The following is a 14653-nucleotide window of genomic DNA, read 5'->3' on the forward strand; positions in this document are numbered from 1 at the left end:
ATATTTTTGTGGTCAAGCATTGAACTTTGCCCCAATTTTTGTAGGTGAAAAACTCCTATGCTACGGGCTTGATAGCCCGAGTTGAAACTGATATCGAATGTTCAAATGACAAATTTGTATAGTGACGTTCTAGATTAAAAAAAGAAATTCAAAAATCCCATATCATATATAGGAGTAAGGAACAATAATCATGAGGTGCTGACATGTTGGAAAAAGAAATTGCAAGTGTCGAAGGAGTAGTGATACTGCCAACTTAAAACAGATACAAACAGAGTAAACCTGAAAATGAAGCAAGAAGCAATCATATATAGTCACTGCATGCTGTAATCATTATTTGATGTTCTTTGCATAAGTTGATGCCTGATGAGTGATGTCACCATTCAATTGGACGTAGCCATTCAAGGAAATCCTTAAATTTACAAGGCAAAATACTTGTTCGGCTTGTGGTCCGACAAAGCCCAGGACTCTCTTGCCCCACAGGTCCAACAATTTTTGGTGATCCTGAAAAGGTCATAATTTGATGATTCTTCTATACAGTTCGATAAATTATTGGGTGGTCCAACAATTTCATTCCTTTTCAGCCCATTTCAATTGTGTCTCCCCAACAATGGGCTTAAAGATTGCTCAAAAGAAAATCCATAATGGCTGGGCCTGATCAACCAATTGGGCTTGGGTTTCTGGCTCATTGTGGGCCTATGGTTTGGTTTCTGGCATTCTGCGACTGCAAAATCATAGGCTCGTAATGGCCCATTTACTAAGGCCAAACTCTTTGCCACGCGCATCAGAACTCAGAATCCGTCGTCTTCTAAAGATCTCTCCCAAGCTGAAAACGCTGCACATTTAAAAAAAGCCTTCACTTTGAATCTCTTCAAATGGGATTTGAAGCCCTGCGAAGCTTCATTCGACCTCTCTCAAGAGCCCTAATATCTCTCGCCTCGACTTCCACAGCGTCGTCTTCATCTTTGTTGGGCGTCTCCCCATCTCCAAAACCCGAGTCTCGCTTCCCTCTCTGTTTCTTGCTTCACCGCCAATCTCCATGGAATCTGTTCGCCCACCATTTGCACGGCTTGACGGACACTCGATTCCCAAAGCGATGAACCGTTGACAAACCCCGTCGGAAAAGAGCCGCCTTGAGACCCCCAGGTTTCATAACTATATTCACTGATTAACTCCTTCTTGATCTATTAAATGCCCCAGTGAAAAATGGGATTTGGCAACTGATGGGGAAGTTTTGATTTGCAGGATGTTTTGTGCAGTCGTTGGCTAGAACTTTTGTGCCAATTTGTGAGAAACTGCGAATGTTAATTGGGTTAACCTCGCAGGGCCATATGCTTGGGTGAAATATGTTCCGGGGGAGCCAATCCTCCCTAACAATCCAAATGAAGGAAGTGTGAAGAGAAGGAATGAGAAGAAGCGCATGAGGCAGCGCTGCGAATTTATAAAGGTTATATTTTTACTTTCTAAGAACTCCTTGCTACTTAATTGTCATCTGATTCTAGCTTGATCATGAAGTTGTCGAGTCTTTGTTTTGTGCTTTTGGTTCCGGCATGGTCTACTTGCTATTGCAAGAGCCAGTTGTCAACGAAAATGGAATAATTTTTTTTGTTTTATACTGTTAAACTCTATTTATATTGCTTGGGGTATATTCAATTTTATGTGTGATAAAGGTAGATAACTGGAGAAAGATGAGTTAAAGTTATGGGAGATAATCCATGATTGTGTTGCAATTTGGCATTTCTTTAAGCCTTAGATAAATGAAACAGAAATGAATATGGATTATTACCGATGTCGAGCCATGATTCCGAAGAGTTTCCTGCAGCTAGTTCAAACGACTTCTAGACATATATGGATAAGCTGTGGAGTTGCTTGTTCAATCATGAAGTTATGCCAATATGATATCTCTTTGTGCTGGTTTCCATAATTCTAAGTGGAAGATGGATTTAATCCATGTGATACTTAAATGATGATTGGAGTGTTGACAATTGATTTCCACGAAGCTGTAATAATGATATAGGTCCTCTCCCCTCAAAAATGGTATAGGTTCCTTCTCTTAGCAGTGGTTTCTGGCACATTTAAGTAATATTATTCTAATTGATCACTAAAATGGTTTGAGCGTTTAAAATTCACTGTCAAGAAGCTGTGTTGTTGATACGTAATCTCTCTTATCAATTATTTCTGGTAAATCTTTTGCTACTTGTATACGATCTTTGTAGCTGTTGGATTTCCTCATGCAAGCTTTGTGTGTGTGTGTTTTTTTTTTCCTATCATTTCTTTTGGATCTGGTACTTTCTGTCCTTTCACCTCACATGGCTTCCTCAAAAACTGTGTTAAAAAGCTCCTATTGTATAATCTTTACGCTAATTCATGTCTTGAGGACATGATGAACATGCTTGTTGCTCACATTTCTCTTTTCGTGTATTGAAATTATTGGTTTCAGTGATGTTAATTCTGGAAATGAATTGGGAACAACTCAAAATTCTCTCGGTCATTGGTGGTGTAATTCAGTCTAAAATAAACCACTTCGAGCTTATGACCTCAATCCACGACTTCTACATTTTAAGGGGATTAATATAGCTTTAGCTGTTGGCTGTGATTTAGAATCTAATTTTTTTTTGATTGTCTCAGCGATCTCAATTTGCTGTATTTAATATAAGTAACATGTTGTTTGTGCAACATGTTACGTGATCATTTGCTACATATTTTGTTAAATAAAAATTTGAGTTGATGTTGCTGGAGGGGAGAAAAAGCCTGATGAACTTAATTAATTGTTAAACAGGCGGTCTTGAAAACATCCATCTTCTTTTTTGAAACATGGTGTTTACACCCTGAGCCATTGGTCAGGCTCAATTGACTGTCTCGTGATGATTACACATGCTAATCCCTTGGTTTCTATTTGTTCTCTATGGATGCTCGTGCTTTAACGTATGCTCTATTCTAAATGTGTTCAGGGAGAGGCAAAAAAGAGGAAAGCGCAATTGCAAGAAGCTAACAGGAAGAAGAGAAACAAGAGGGTAGAACGTAAGATGGCAGCAGTGGCAAGGGAGAGAGCATGGACCGAGAGACTGGCTGAGCTGCAGCTGCTCGAAGTAGAGAATGGTGGCATAGTTTGTTCTGCCAGGCCACATTTGCATATGATAATGCTTCTGAACTTTAAACTTGGTTCCCGTAAGATCAGTGTCTACTTTTCCTGCTAATATGTAGGTCAGGAGAGCCACTGTTTGTTTTACCGACATTGAGCCTTCCTAATATTTTGTGAAACGAAAGGCACAGCGATTGATTTGTGCACTTGAGAAGTCTTCTTACCATTTGTTTGCTACCTTGGCTCTGTTTTGTGTGGTCTTTTGTTTAATTTGTGAACACCAAATTGCTACAAATGGGTGGTGCTCCCATGAGAGCAGCCTCACATATCGAAAGTACCTTCCATGGATTCTGAATCGGTGAGCACAGTGAGGCTGGTGGAGGATTGCAGAGAGGGACAACAGAGAACTCGTGTCGTCTGCGGTGAGCTGGAGAATCTGAAATTGCGCAAAACGGTTCGTTTCATAAGACTCACCGTGGGCAAAAAGAAGCGGAAGGTTAACTTTGAAGCCCGCTCAGGTCGTCTCGAGTCGAACCCACCCATTTAACGATAGGCCCAAAACCTCACCGCAGTATGCCAGTATGAGACTTGGGAATAAGAGGTGGGCCGTTAACTGTGAAGCCAGCCCAGATCTTTCCGAATCGAGCACAACATTTAATGGGACGTACTCGCAAATGCTACATGGCAGTATTTGATTGGACAACAATTAATTTTTTTTAGCCGTTAGAAAAAAGTTTCCTTCAATTGTTTGTTTTTAAATGAAATCCGAATCCTTATAGGATGTGGAATAGTTCGCGCTATAAAGTCACCCGCTCTTTCTCTTCTCCTTATTCTGAAACCACGAATCCTAACTGCTAGCTGCCGACCGACTGATGAGAGAAGAAGAAACACATTAAAGAAGATCCATGGCTGTAGCAAAGAAGAAACAGCTCTTCTCCTCCTCACCTGGCCGGTAGGTTTTACACTTTTACGCAAATTTCGATTATTAATTTTGTTTTGTCATCTGATACGGTTGATTATATTTGTAGTTTTTGGTGAAATCCTAGCTGCTGACGGACGAGAGAAGAAGAAACACATGGAAGATCCATGGCTGTACCAAACAAGAAACAGCTCTCCTCCTCCTCACCTGACCGATAGGTTTTACGCAAATTTGGATTATTAATTTTGTTTGGTCATCTGATACGGTTGATTATATGTTTAGTTTAATTTTGGTGAAACCCTAGCTGCTGACTGACGAGAGAAGAACAAACACATGGAAGATCCATGGCTGTACCAAATAAGAAATAGTTCTCTCCTCCTCACCTGATCGGTAGGTTTTGCGCAAATTTCGATTATTAATTTTGTTTGGTCATCTGATGCGGTTGATTATATGTGTAGTTTTTGGTGGTTTTGGTTTTCGCCGGACACCGTAATTTCGATGTCTCCCTCTCCTTTCAAACACGCGCACACACACAACGAACACGTCTCTGGCAGAAGTGGAGAACTACTCGTCGTCTCCAATACTCGTCGTGGTCACTCTTTGATTTTCAATCAAACCCTAACTACGAGAAGTACGCGTACCACTCTTAGAGCACTCACAGCAGTGTCTCTATTCTCTAAACTTGAATCTGTATGTAAAATTGAGTACCAAACATGATTTTAGCCTTTTGTATATGAATTCGCAAATCACAACCTGCATGTCTAGAAGAAAATATCTTATTCATGATATACTTTGTGATGAGTTTTTGATAATATTTTCTGTAGGTGATTATCGATATGGGCTTGATGAATAACATCATAGCATTTGACCAGTTGACATTTTGCTCTTCATCTTTAACTTGTTAAGAGATCTGGCCAGATTATTGATTTTGCTGCATAAATATTTTGGAGGCTTCTATGCTGGTTTAGATTTTTACCATGGGCCCATATCTTGTTGGTGTTGCATTTTCTATTTTTTGAGCTCTACCAGCACAATGCTATGCCAATTGCTAACTTTATGGTGACAACCTTCTACCAAAATCTATCATCTACATATGTTTTCACATATCCTATGAAGTCATCATCTCTTGCTATGGTACAGGTCAATGCTATACTGGTATGCGAAGCAGGATGCATATTGGCAAATCTGGGTTCCTTTCTCGACAATGAGGGTAATTTTCTTAGAAGCCATCTTTTTTCCTTTTCAGAAGACATTAAAACAAGACGGTATGTCATAGAGTACAACTAGATTGTTGTTAGTAATAATCTCTTTCGAATGTCATCACAAACCATTGTTGCTAAATTTATGACACATTTTTTTTTGTGAGTAAATTACTTTCGCAACAATTGTCGCATTTTCTTGGAGGTTGGGTTCAGTCAATAAGGGATTTTAAATGATATCATAACTCTTCGTCAAATCTCATTAGTTTGTAATCACTAGTTTTTCTTCATCTAGTTTAGTTGTGGGGCAGTTCTTCCACTTTCCTAGTATTAATATGATATAGGACTTTATCTTTTGTTGAAAGTGTCTCCCTCTGTTTTTTTTCTTTTTAAAATTATTTTTTTGAAATTGCACCCAAATAAATTATGTTTCCATTCAGATTACTGGATTTAGGTGCAAAAGGAAGCTGCCAAATTGGTGGAAATGTTTCAACAAATGCTGGGGGTTGCGCCTTGTTCGTTATGGTTCACTCCACGGAGCTACTTGGTGAGAATTGTTGTCTATTGAACTTCATTGTTTGTTTCAGTAGATAATCATATTATTTGGCTTAGTAATTTATGCAAGTATGCTCTAAACAAAATTTTCATCCGTAAAGCAAATGTTATTCTACAAGGGAAGCAAGAGGAGGACACCAATGTACGCTAGATCATATGGGAGAACGTGATTTAATAAGATCCAAAAAATCATGATCACGAAACCAAAAAAATAAGAAGATACCCCCATTTATCGTTGAGTACAGAAATGAGGACTCCTCTCCTTTGAAAGTTCTTTTATACCTCTCCTCCTTATCAGCCAAAATAGGTATAGGGATAGAAGAAATATCTGTTTTCATCGCTGTGCAAGAAATCTCTGTTTTCTTTTTGTTTTCCTAATGTTTGTTCTGCTTATCAGAAACTTCTAACAGAAGCAAAGAGGAATGTTGGAGAGGAGATATTCTATCAGCATTTGAATTTTTGGATATTGAGGCAATGGATTTGGTACGCATTCCAGCATAAACTATTTGATTTTGTTTGTTTGCCATGAGGGTCACTTAATGTGATGATGGGACTTTCAGCTAAAACCATTTTTAACCATGTTCTATGCTACATATTTCTGTAATAGCACATCACATTGTTTGAATGCTCATACAAATGTGCTTACAACTCTGATTTTTATTGCTGTAGCAATCCCTTGGCCTTCCGAAAATTATAGAATTAGAACAACTGAATCTTTCAACTAGCTCAGGATCTTTGAATGGCACTCATTAAAGTCAGTATCCTTTCGGAAATCTGGAGAGAGCACGAGATAATGGTTTACATGGACCACGGACACTCGTTTGAGAACTTTCATAAACTTTTGTTTTTATAGATTAATTGTAGAACTTTAGAAACAATAGCTTTTGCAGTGTTTTGCTTTTACTTCATGAACTTTGTTTTGATTGACTGCATTGAAAATCTTTCTTGTAGGAGTCATCTCGTAGGATTTACTTACTTTATTTGAAGGGAAACTTATGGCATTGCTGTTCTGTTATCTATTTCCTTTCTGGGTCCTTCTAATAGTAATTTGCATAGCAGGTTTTACATCAGTTAGAGGGTGTCCGGAATCCATTACCTCCCTCATTGCACAAATTTTATGTTCTGATTGAGACAACAGACAGTGATGGATCGAATGACAAGTAACGTCCTTGCAAATTTGTCATTCTGTATTTGCCTATTTGGTTGTCCCCCTTTCCCTTTTTATTAGATTGCCCGTGGTCAAAATATATATCTGGAGTAAATATCTATCCCTTTTGTGACTCATAAGCAAAAGTTACCAGTGCTACCAACTAAAGAATGAAGAATCATTTGGTTAAAATGTTCATTATTTCAGGTAGAACTTAAATACCTGCCTATCTATTTTGCTATGCATTTTTGGTTGTCTATATTGGCCATTTTCAGACTGTTTACAGGTATTTGTCACTATCATCATGGGCTTGCATGCCAGTCAAGGGGAATCCTTATTTTTTAGTTCACTATTTATTCTCCCTATCATACTCTCAGGTGACTCAGCTAGAGTAGTGGGATATGGGCATCTTGGAGATGGCAATTTGCATCTTAATGTGTCAGCTAAAAAATATGATGATAAGGTGGGTCCTGTCTTTCCACTACAAAAAGTTCAAACAATATTTTGACCATCAGCAAAATTTTGCCTTTTCAGATTTTTGCACAAATTGAGCCATATGTCTACGAATGGACATCAAAGCACCGTGGAAGTCTCAGTGCATAGCATGGCCTGGGATTAATGAAGCAACTAAGGTAAATATATTTGAAACCGCTGCCTGCATATAAATATATTTTAGGTTCTCCCAAGAAGTGAATGTTTTACCGGGTCATTAAAAATTTGAGCTGAAACTGAGTTGTGAGAGAGTTTGTGGTGGACAATATTACTATGAACCCATTTGGAAATTTGGGGACTTTGTTCTTCCTTCTTGGACTCCTGATTGGGTGATAAACTGGTAATCAAGCCTTGCTTTCCTAGTTTCATTAGTATTCCCATGGGAATACCCCCTGGAAACGTACGTATGTGAATTGTTATACATGCTGCATTGCTTATATGTCCTGATATGTATTTTGTTTCTTCGTTCATTTGTTAGGATAGATATTGTTTATCCCTACAATCATTTTGTAAAATATGCCTTGTCCAGGCAATTACTAAAATGGACAATGATGCTATCTATGACTATGAGAATCCGTCTGCTTTATCTCTTCCTTTTCAAGGTGGTGTGTCAGTAGATTACTTTGGGCAAGGATTGAATGGAATATGTTTTTTTTTTTTGGATAGGCAACACAACAGGAAAATATATATATAAAGGAAAATATTTTTATCGCTCGAAAGCGCGAGTCATTTTAGTCTTTGAAGAATGTTCCTAGCTTGAAGATTTGTGGAAACGGGCGAATTGCCGGTAGCCGGCAGTGCCATTAACTAAAGGTTGGAATATGCTAATCCTCACCTTAAACAATTAATTTGTTGAGGTGATTTCAAAAGTGGGGAAAGTCGGTACTTTTTTTTTTAAAATTTATTTATTTATGCCTAGTTGGTTTTGCTAAGCCTCTCGTAACCTTGGACCAATTATTCCTTCCAAGTTCAATGACACTGTTTTGTATCACGAAATGTGGAGACTTGGGAGTAACTTACGGTCTCCTCTCGTGAGCAGAGTGGAGTCCCACCTAAAAAAAAGCCCAGTATCGTGGACAGACATGAACAAACTACAAAGATTGATGGGTAAAGATCTACTGTGAGTGAAGTTAACTTGTTTTGTCTTTTTCTACTAGTACTTAGGTTAGGTGGAAGCTTGTTGAAATATTGTTATTTTATTGGAAAATTAAATATTGTTATTTTACTGGAAAATTAATTGAATGATAATTTGATTACTGTTTCTAGCCCATTATCAAGTAATCAGTGTTTGGCGCTCATATATTTATCAAACATCCAACATTGGATTGGATAGATGATCATCTCCTGATTTATCTAAAACAACTTTTGTTTTTAATTTAAGAAGAAAATTTTAACCCAAATAAATAAATAAATTTAAGAAAACACTCTCTTTTTTTGTCTAAGGTTACTGGCCATCATTCAAACGACGTCGTTAATTGGAATGCCTTGTCAACCTGGCAAACCGCCCCGACAAGATCTGATCTTCCGATTCCGAGTCGGGAAAAAAAATTAATATAAAAATTATGTAGAGAACGTGAGGAGGTCACCCTCATAAACCATCGCTGGGTTCTCTTTGTCCCTTTCGTCGAAGCTCCAATTCGCAATCTCTCTGCTTCATTGTTGAGAGACCAGATCATCATGACCAGCTCCTCCGCCAACGCTCGCAAGGTTAACCCTAACTTCTTCACATGCTCGATTTTATGTATTCTGTCAAAGCTTTGTGGTTTTTTTTTTTTACTTTTGTTGATGGTGGAGGGACAATCTGTGATTGCAGGCTCTGAGTAAGATCGCTTGCAATCGGTTACAGAAGGAGCTGCTGGAGTGGCAGGTCAACGCTCCCGCCGGTTTTAAACACAAAGTCACCGACAATCTTCAGAGGTTTTATCTCTTCGCCTTCCCTTTCTTTGAAAATCTTCTTCAGTGCGGTTTGTGTGCGCTTGCTTAGGAGAAAGGATGCGAACCTTGCCCTCGATTGAATGGAGTAGAGGCGGTTGCCTGTGCTTCGGCTTTCTCAAAATTTGTTACTTTTTTGTTGGTATTTTAAGGATTCTCATGTTTTTTGTGCTTGTTGGTGTTTGCTTTAATTCAAATTTTTTTCTCATAATTTCTTTTGGGGGTTGGGGTCGTGCGGATTTTTGATGTGAAGATGGGTTATTGAAGTAAATGGAGCATCAGGAACGCTTTACGCTGGTGAAACCTATCAACTTCAAGTTGATTTTCCTGAGCATTACCCTATGGAAGCCCCTCAGGTTTGCTCAACTCCTCCTTACTCTCGTGTTTTTGTTTTTCTGCACAGAATTCATAGGTTGAACTTCTTCTTATAGTTTTGATGATGGCGTTTTTTATTTTGATGGTGAGTTTTAACAGGTTATATTTCTTCATCCTGCCCCGCTGCATCCTCATATATATAGCAACGGCCATATATGTTTAGGTAATGGTTTGCGGTTGCTTTGAATTTATTTTATCATCCCTTTTAAATGTATTCCTATTTGTTGCAGTTTTATTTCAGGCATTTGCAGTGTATGCACATTTAGGGTATAGTAGACTTTATTTTTGAATCCATGCTGTGTTTTTGGTTGAAAAAATTATGTATTATATTTACTTGTTGCTTTCTTCCATCATGAGTTACTTGTTTGTTTGTACTTTGTTGGTTTACTACCTGTTTTGATCCTTGCTCAAATACCTATAGATATTTTGACTGTTTTTTCACTTTCAATGCTTGCCTTTGTTTAATATATCAAAATTTAAAGCCTTCTAATTCATTCAACATGCAAGATGTCAAACTCACTTCTGCCTTTGGTAATGGTCATTTGGTTGTGTTAAAACATACGAGGATAATGAGGGGGGTGAACAAAAATCTTAGCTTGATTTACTTTTTTGTTGCCTTCTAGTGATTTGTATCAAACTCTATGTAGCCATGTAGGTTTAGTTGGGTTCTATGTTTTAATATGACTGGGAGTTCAAGAACACAGAGGCATTCTTGGTTTCTTCTTTCCTTCTGTGGAGGATTGGGTAATGCATCAAAGGGTATTTAATTTTGCTCATATTGGTATATGACATAGAAAACTAGAAAAGTGAAACGCCTTTCCCCTGTTGCTGCTGCTGCTTTGGTCAGTTTGGTGTACCATTTCAAACTTGTGTTGTTAACTTTCAATTTCTCTTGAATCTCCCTGGAGATTGGAAAGTAAACTCACCAAGATCTGTGTTATAAATAAAAAATAATTCCAAGGAATTCATTAATGGAAGAGTCTCTCCTTTACGTGCTCACATTGCAATAAATTTTTCTGGCGTCTCTCTTTGCTGCATCTTGTCCCAAAATGGTGCTTTCTGTGAAGGGTTGGTCGACTATACAAGAAATGTTTATGTACCGAGTTCCTATATAACTTGTGATTCTTACTGAATGGGATTTTTTTTTATGCATGGCTAGCGAAAGGACTGTGGATTTGCATCTGCAATGCTATCTGCATCTGCCTTGAAAATATATTTACTGTTACATTTTTGCTTTTGTTTGATAGGCGCTTGAAAAATTACCAGATATCATGATGTGCATGTTAGAACTTAGAACAACAAACTGAATGTACTGCTCGCAACACACCAGTTGTGTTCACATGCACATACTAATACACAAATTCTGCATTCTAAAAAATAAAAGATGCACAACTTCTTCTTGCAAACTTTCAATCTCCTACCTTGTGCTCATTTTGGAACCAAGAGATTGGTTGCTTTCCTGAGATTTTGGAACGGTGTATTATTGGAGTGTTTATACGCTTAACTATTCATATTCTTAGCCTGATGTGATTGCCTAAGTCAAATATGCTGGTAATTATCCTTGCAGCCATACTGACAACGAATTTATTTTATTGTCTGTCTAGATATTCTATATGATTCATGGTCTCCGGCCATGACTGTGAGTTCAATCTGTATGAGCATTCTCTCAATGCTGTCAAGCTCGACTGCCAAGGTTTGAATTCAATTTTCTCCAGGGCATACTTGTCATCATGTTTATTCAGGGAATTTAATGTTTTTTTGTAAAATTGAGGGAATTGCAGTCCATGTTTTATGGATCGAAATTATGAGATTTTAAATCTAAGGGGTTAGGCACTTGATAATTGATATCATGTTGTCCATGCTATTATGCATGTAAGACATTTAGTTTGATGGATTTGAATTTGTTTGCAGCAACGCCCTGAAGACAACGATCGTTATGTAAAGAATTGCAGGAATGGAAGATCCCCAAAGGAAACTAGATGGTGGTTCCACGATGATAAAGTGTAACCACGGAAGAAGTTTCGGTCATTTGGTATAATAATCAAAGAAGATGACCGACTACCTTTGAAGTAGATGAATAGGGCAAAATGCAAACACATAGAAATGCATTCAGCAACCAAAACTTTGGTCTGAATGCATTACGACTCCCAGAATGGCAATGGCCTATCGTCTGTAAAGTAATAGGGATAATTTGTGTGAGGAACAAACTCTGTTCATTATGTTTAATTACCCAAGTCTAGGCATTTGGTACCATGACGGCACATGAATTAAGCCTTTTTTTTAATTTTCATTTCTGGTTTTACCAGGTAAGTATATTTGGCCAATAACCCTCCTAATGATAAGTTAAGAGTCTTGGCATATGTTGAAGGAGATGTGGTTAAATATTGACTGCTCAGGTGGCCCTTGGTTTAACAGCAATGAAATCAGTAATGGAGATACTATTACATATGCAAATCTGAGTAGCATAGCTGATGCCTAGGTAAATGATTTTTCAGATTGCGAGAGAGATCAATGAAAAGAGCCTTGTAGGGTTCATATCTGGAAGGAGCACCTGAGAAAAAGAAACACATCTAGAATATTACTACTTAGCAACTGGTCAAAGAAAAGGCTTTATATAAAAAAAAAAATGATTATCTATGACTTTCTTTGTCAAACTCACCAATTGGTGGGATCCTTCTTCAAAGAAATGACCTCATACATACACATGGTATTCATGTACCTCTGAAGTCGTTTCGTTCATTGAATGCCTGTTCCTCTCTGCGACTGAGTTTGAGTAAACTTGAGGGAACATGGAAGACGAGGTAAATCACCAGCGGATCCAAACAAACGGTATATGGCTGCACGTAGCAGAGAAGGGGAGTGGCCCCCTTGTTCTTCTCCTTCACGGGTTCCCAGAAATTTGGTATTCCTGGCGCCACCAGATGACCTTCTTGGCCAACCATGGATACCATGTTGTTGCTCCTGATTTGAGAGGATATGGCGACTCTGATTCTCCTCTTAGTCCAAGTTCCTACTCTGTTTTCCATATTGTTGGTGATCTCGTTGGTCTTCTCGATCATTTTAGTGTCCAACAGGTCCTCTATTTGTATCTCCCTGCACACATATATACAATTATATATATACAAATTTATAGCAGTAAAAGATACCTGCTGCTTTTGTGAATTGAAGGCCTATGTGGTGGGACACGACTGGGGAGCTGTTGCTGCTTGGCATCTAACCCTGTTCAGGCCTGATAGAATCAAGGGGCTGATTGCCTTATCAGTTCCATATCTTCCCAGAGATCCAAAGTTTAAGCCCCTTCAACGTTTTATAGAAAATTTTGGAGATGGGTTTTACATATCTCAGTTTCAGGTACCTTTTCTTCCTCGCAAATACCTGATCATATATACAGATTTCAAAATCGAGGTTAGTTAATGATTCGTGGGCTCGATTCAGGAACCTGGAAGAGCAGAAAGGGCTTTTGCTAGGTATGACTATTTGACAGTCATGAAGAAGTTTTTGCTGATAATGAAGAAGGATAATCTAATAGCTCCTCCTGGTATGGAGATCATTGATTACTTGGAGACACCATCGATTCTACCTCCATGGATAACTGAAGAGGAACTCCAGGTCTATGCAGACAAGTTTGAGGAATCTGGCTTCACTGGTTCTTTGAACTACTATCGCTCCATGGACATGTAAGTGCATACACTTGTATAAGTAAGGCTCAAAACATTCTATTGCCCATAACTTTATTAGGCATTTGACCAGCAAAATGACTACAGGAACTGGGAGCTACTTGCACCTTGGCAAGGATTGAAGATTAATGTTCCAACGAAGCTCATGGTTGGTGACAAAGATATAGGATTCCAGTCTAATAATTTAAGAGAATACGTACAAGGAGATATCTTCAAGAGCATCGTCCCTAACCTGGAAGTTGTTATCATAGATGGCCACCATTTTATCCAACATGAGAAAGCTCAAGAAGTCTCAGATGAAATCCTTTCCTTTCTTCGTAAACTATCTCAAGATCAGTGAACCATGCCGGTACTGGAGCAATTGAGGCTAGTCATCATATAAGCTATTTTCTGTATTACTTAAAGAATAAAATATGGACTATGTTTTGGCCCCAAGCAAACAATCTTTAGTTTCTTGTATGGGGTTTACACCTCACCCACCATATGTTATGTTTCTTTTTGTTATGCAGTTTAATAACACTCAATTTCCAGGTTTGTAATTTTTCTGAAGTATTAGTTTTGTTACAGCACAAACAAAATATATTTAAGGTAGCAGACAGCTCCTTACTGAAACTGACACTAAAATCAAATAAAAAAACTGATCAAAAGCTTAAAAGAAGAGAGAAAAATGTGACATTCTACTAGTACATGTTCCAGTACCATCTGTAAGGCTGTAATTCCTTTTTTTACCACGAGTCATAGAGGTTAGTAGCTATGAAAGAATGAAGAGAACTTACTGAGAAGGATGAATTCTGGGCTGAATTCATTATAACCTTGCAGTTTGCTTCATTACATGCCAGCTATCCATATACCCTGGAAGTTCCATCTGTATTGGGCCATCGCTGTGGAAGGATAAGAAATTAGGTGCCATCCAAGTTCAGTGACAAATAATGGAGACATGAAACAAGCCATGAGCAATCTCAAGGGGTAACTTTACTAATAACACATTTCAAGAATGGCAGTAGTGGTAACTTCAATCATGAACAAAGAAGGAGGAAATGTAGTCCCAGATAAATCAGACCATAACAGCTTGTTTTCTTTAACTTAAGTCAACAAAAAACTGAATCATGAATAGAGTTACCACTTAAGAGTGCTCTATCATCTTTCAAGCACTCTCTTTTTGCATTTTCATTCATAAAATTCCACAATTGCTTAATGGTGCTCAACTAACAGCATCGTTGGAATCTGGAAAAGCTTGTTCTGAAGCTGAATTAAGAAAGTTCAGTGATCATCACAACA

General features: G+C 38.1%; 3 protein-coding genes and 1 long non-coding RNA gene across 4 annotated transcripts; 3 read left to right on the forward strand and 1 right to left on the reverse strand.

Moving 5' to 3' along the window:
- Window positions 1-641: 641 nt before the first annotated feature.
- Window positions 642-3316, forward strand: LOC120015098. Its single transcript, XM_038867323.1, has 4 exons — window positions 642-739; window positions 886-1100; window positions 1290-1444; window positions 2949-3316. The coding sequence occupies exons 1-4, from the start codon at window positions 642-644 to the stop codon at window positions 3192-3194; spliced, it is 714 nt and encodes a 237-aa protein (XP_038723251.1). The 3' UTR covers window positions 3195-3316.
- A 5583-nt stretch (window positions 3317-8899) lies between these two features.
- LOC120015148 (probable ubiquitin-conjugating enzyme E2 16) lies at window positions 8900-11964 on the forward strand. The gene is made up of 6 exons (XM_038867379.1): window positions 8900-9098; window positions 9205-9308; window positions 9577-9679; window positions 9798-9861; window positions 11303-11391; window positions 11610-11964. Exons 1-6 carry the CDS (start codon window positions 9069-9071, stop codon window positions 11703-11705), a joined length of 486 nt encoding a protein of 161 aa, XP_038723307.1. The 5' UTR covers window positions 8900-9068; the 3' UTR covers window positions 11706-11964.
- Window positions 11965-12058: 94 nt separating this feature from the next.
- Window positions 12059-12647, reverse strand: LOC120015149. The gene is made up of 2 exons (XR_005471683.1): window positions 12358-12647; window positions 12059-12249 (listed from the first exon to the last, which is right to left on the reverse strand). It is a non-coding gene; the product is annotated as an uncharacterized LOC120015149 (long non-coding RNA).
- Window positions 12359-13886, forward strand: LOC120015146 (epoxide hydrolase A). The gene is made up of 4 exons (XM_038867376.1): window positions 12359-12772; window positions 12867-13049; window positions 13134-13375; window positions 13463-13886. The coding sequence occupies exons 1-4, from the start codon at window positions 12488-12490 to the stop codon at window positions 13713-13715; spliced, it is 963 nt and encodes a 320-aa protein (XP_038723304.1). The 5' UTR covers window positions 12359-12487; the 3' UTR covers window positions 13716-13886.
- The last annotated feature ends 767 nt before the right edge of the window (window positions 13887-14653 follow it).

This window comes from Tripterygium wilfordii, chromosome 14 (genome assembly GCF_013401445.1).
Source record: "Tripterygium wilfordii isolate XIE 37 chromosome 14, ASM1340144v1, whole genome shotgun sequence".
In the NCBI taxonomy this organism is placed as follows: Eukaryota; Viridiplantae; Streptophyta; class Magnoliopsida; order Celastrales; family Celastraceae; genus Tripterygium; species Tripterygium wilfordii.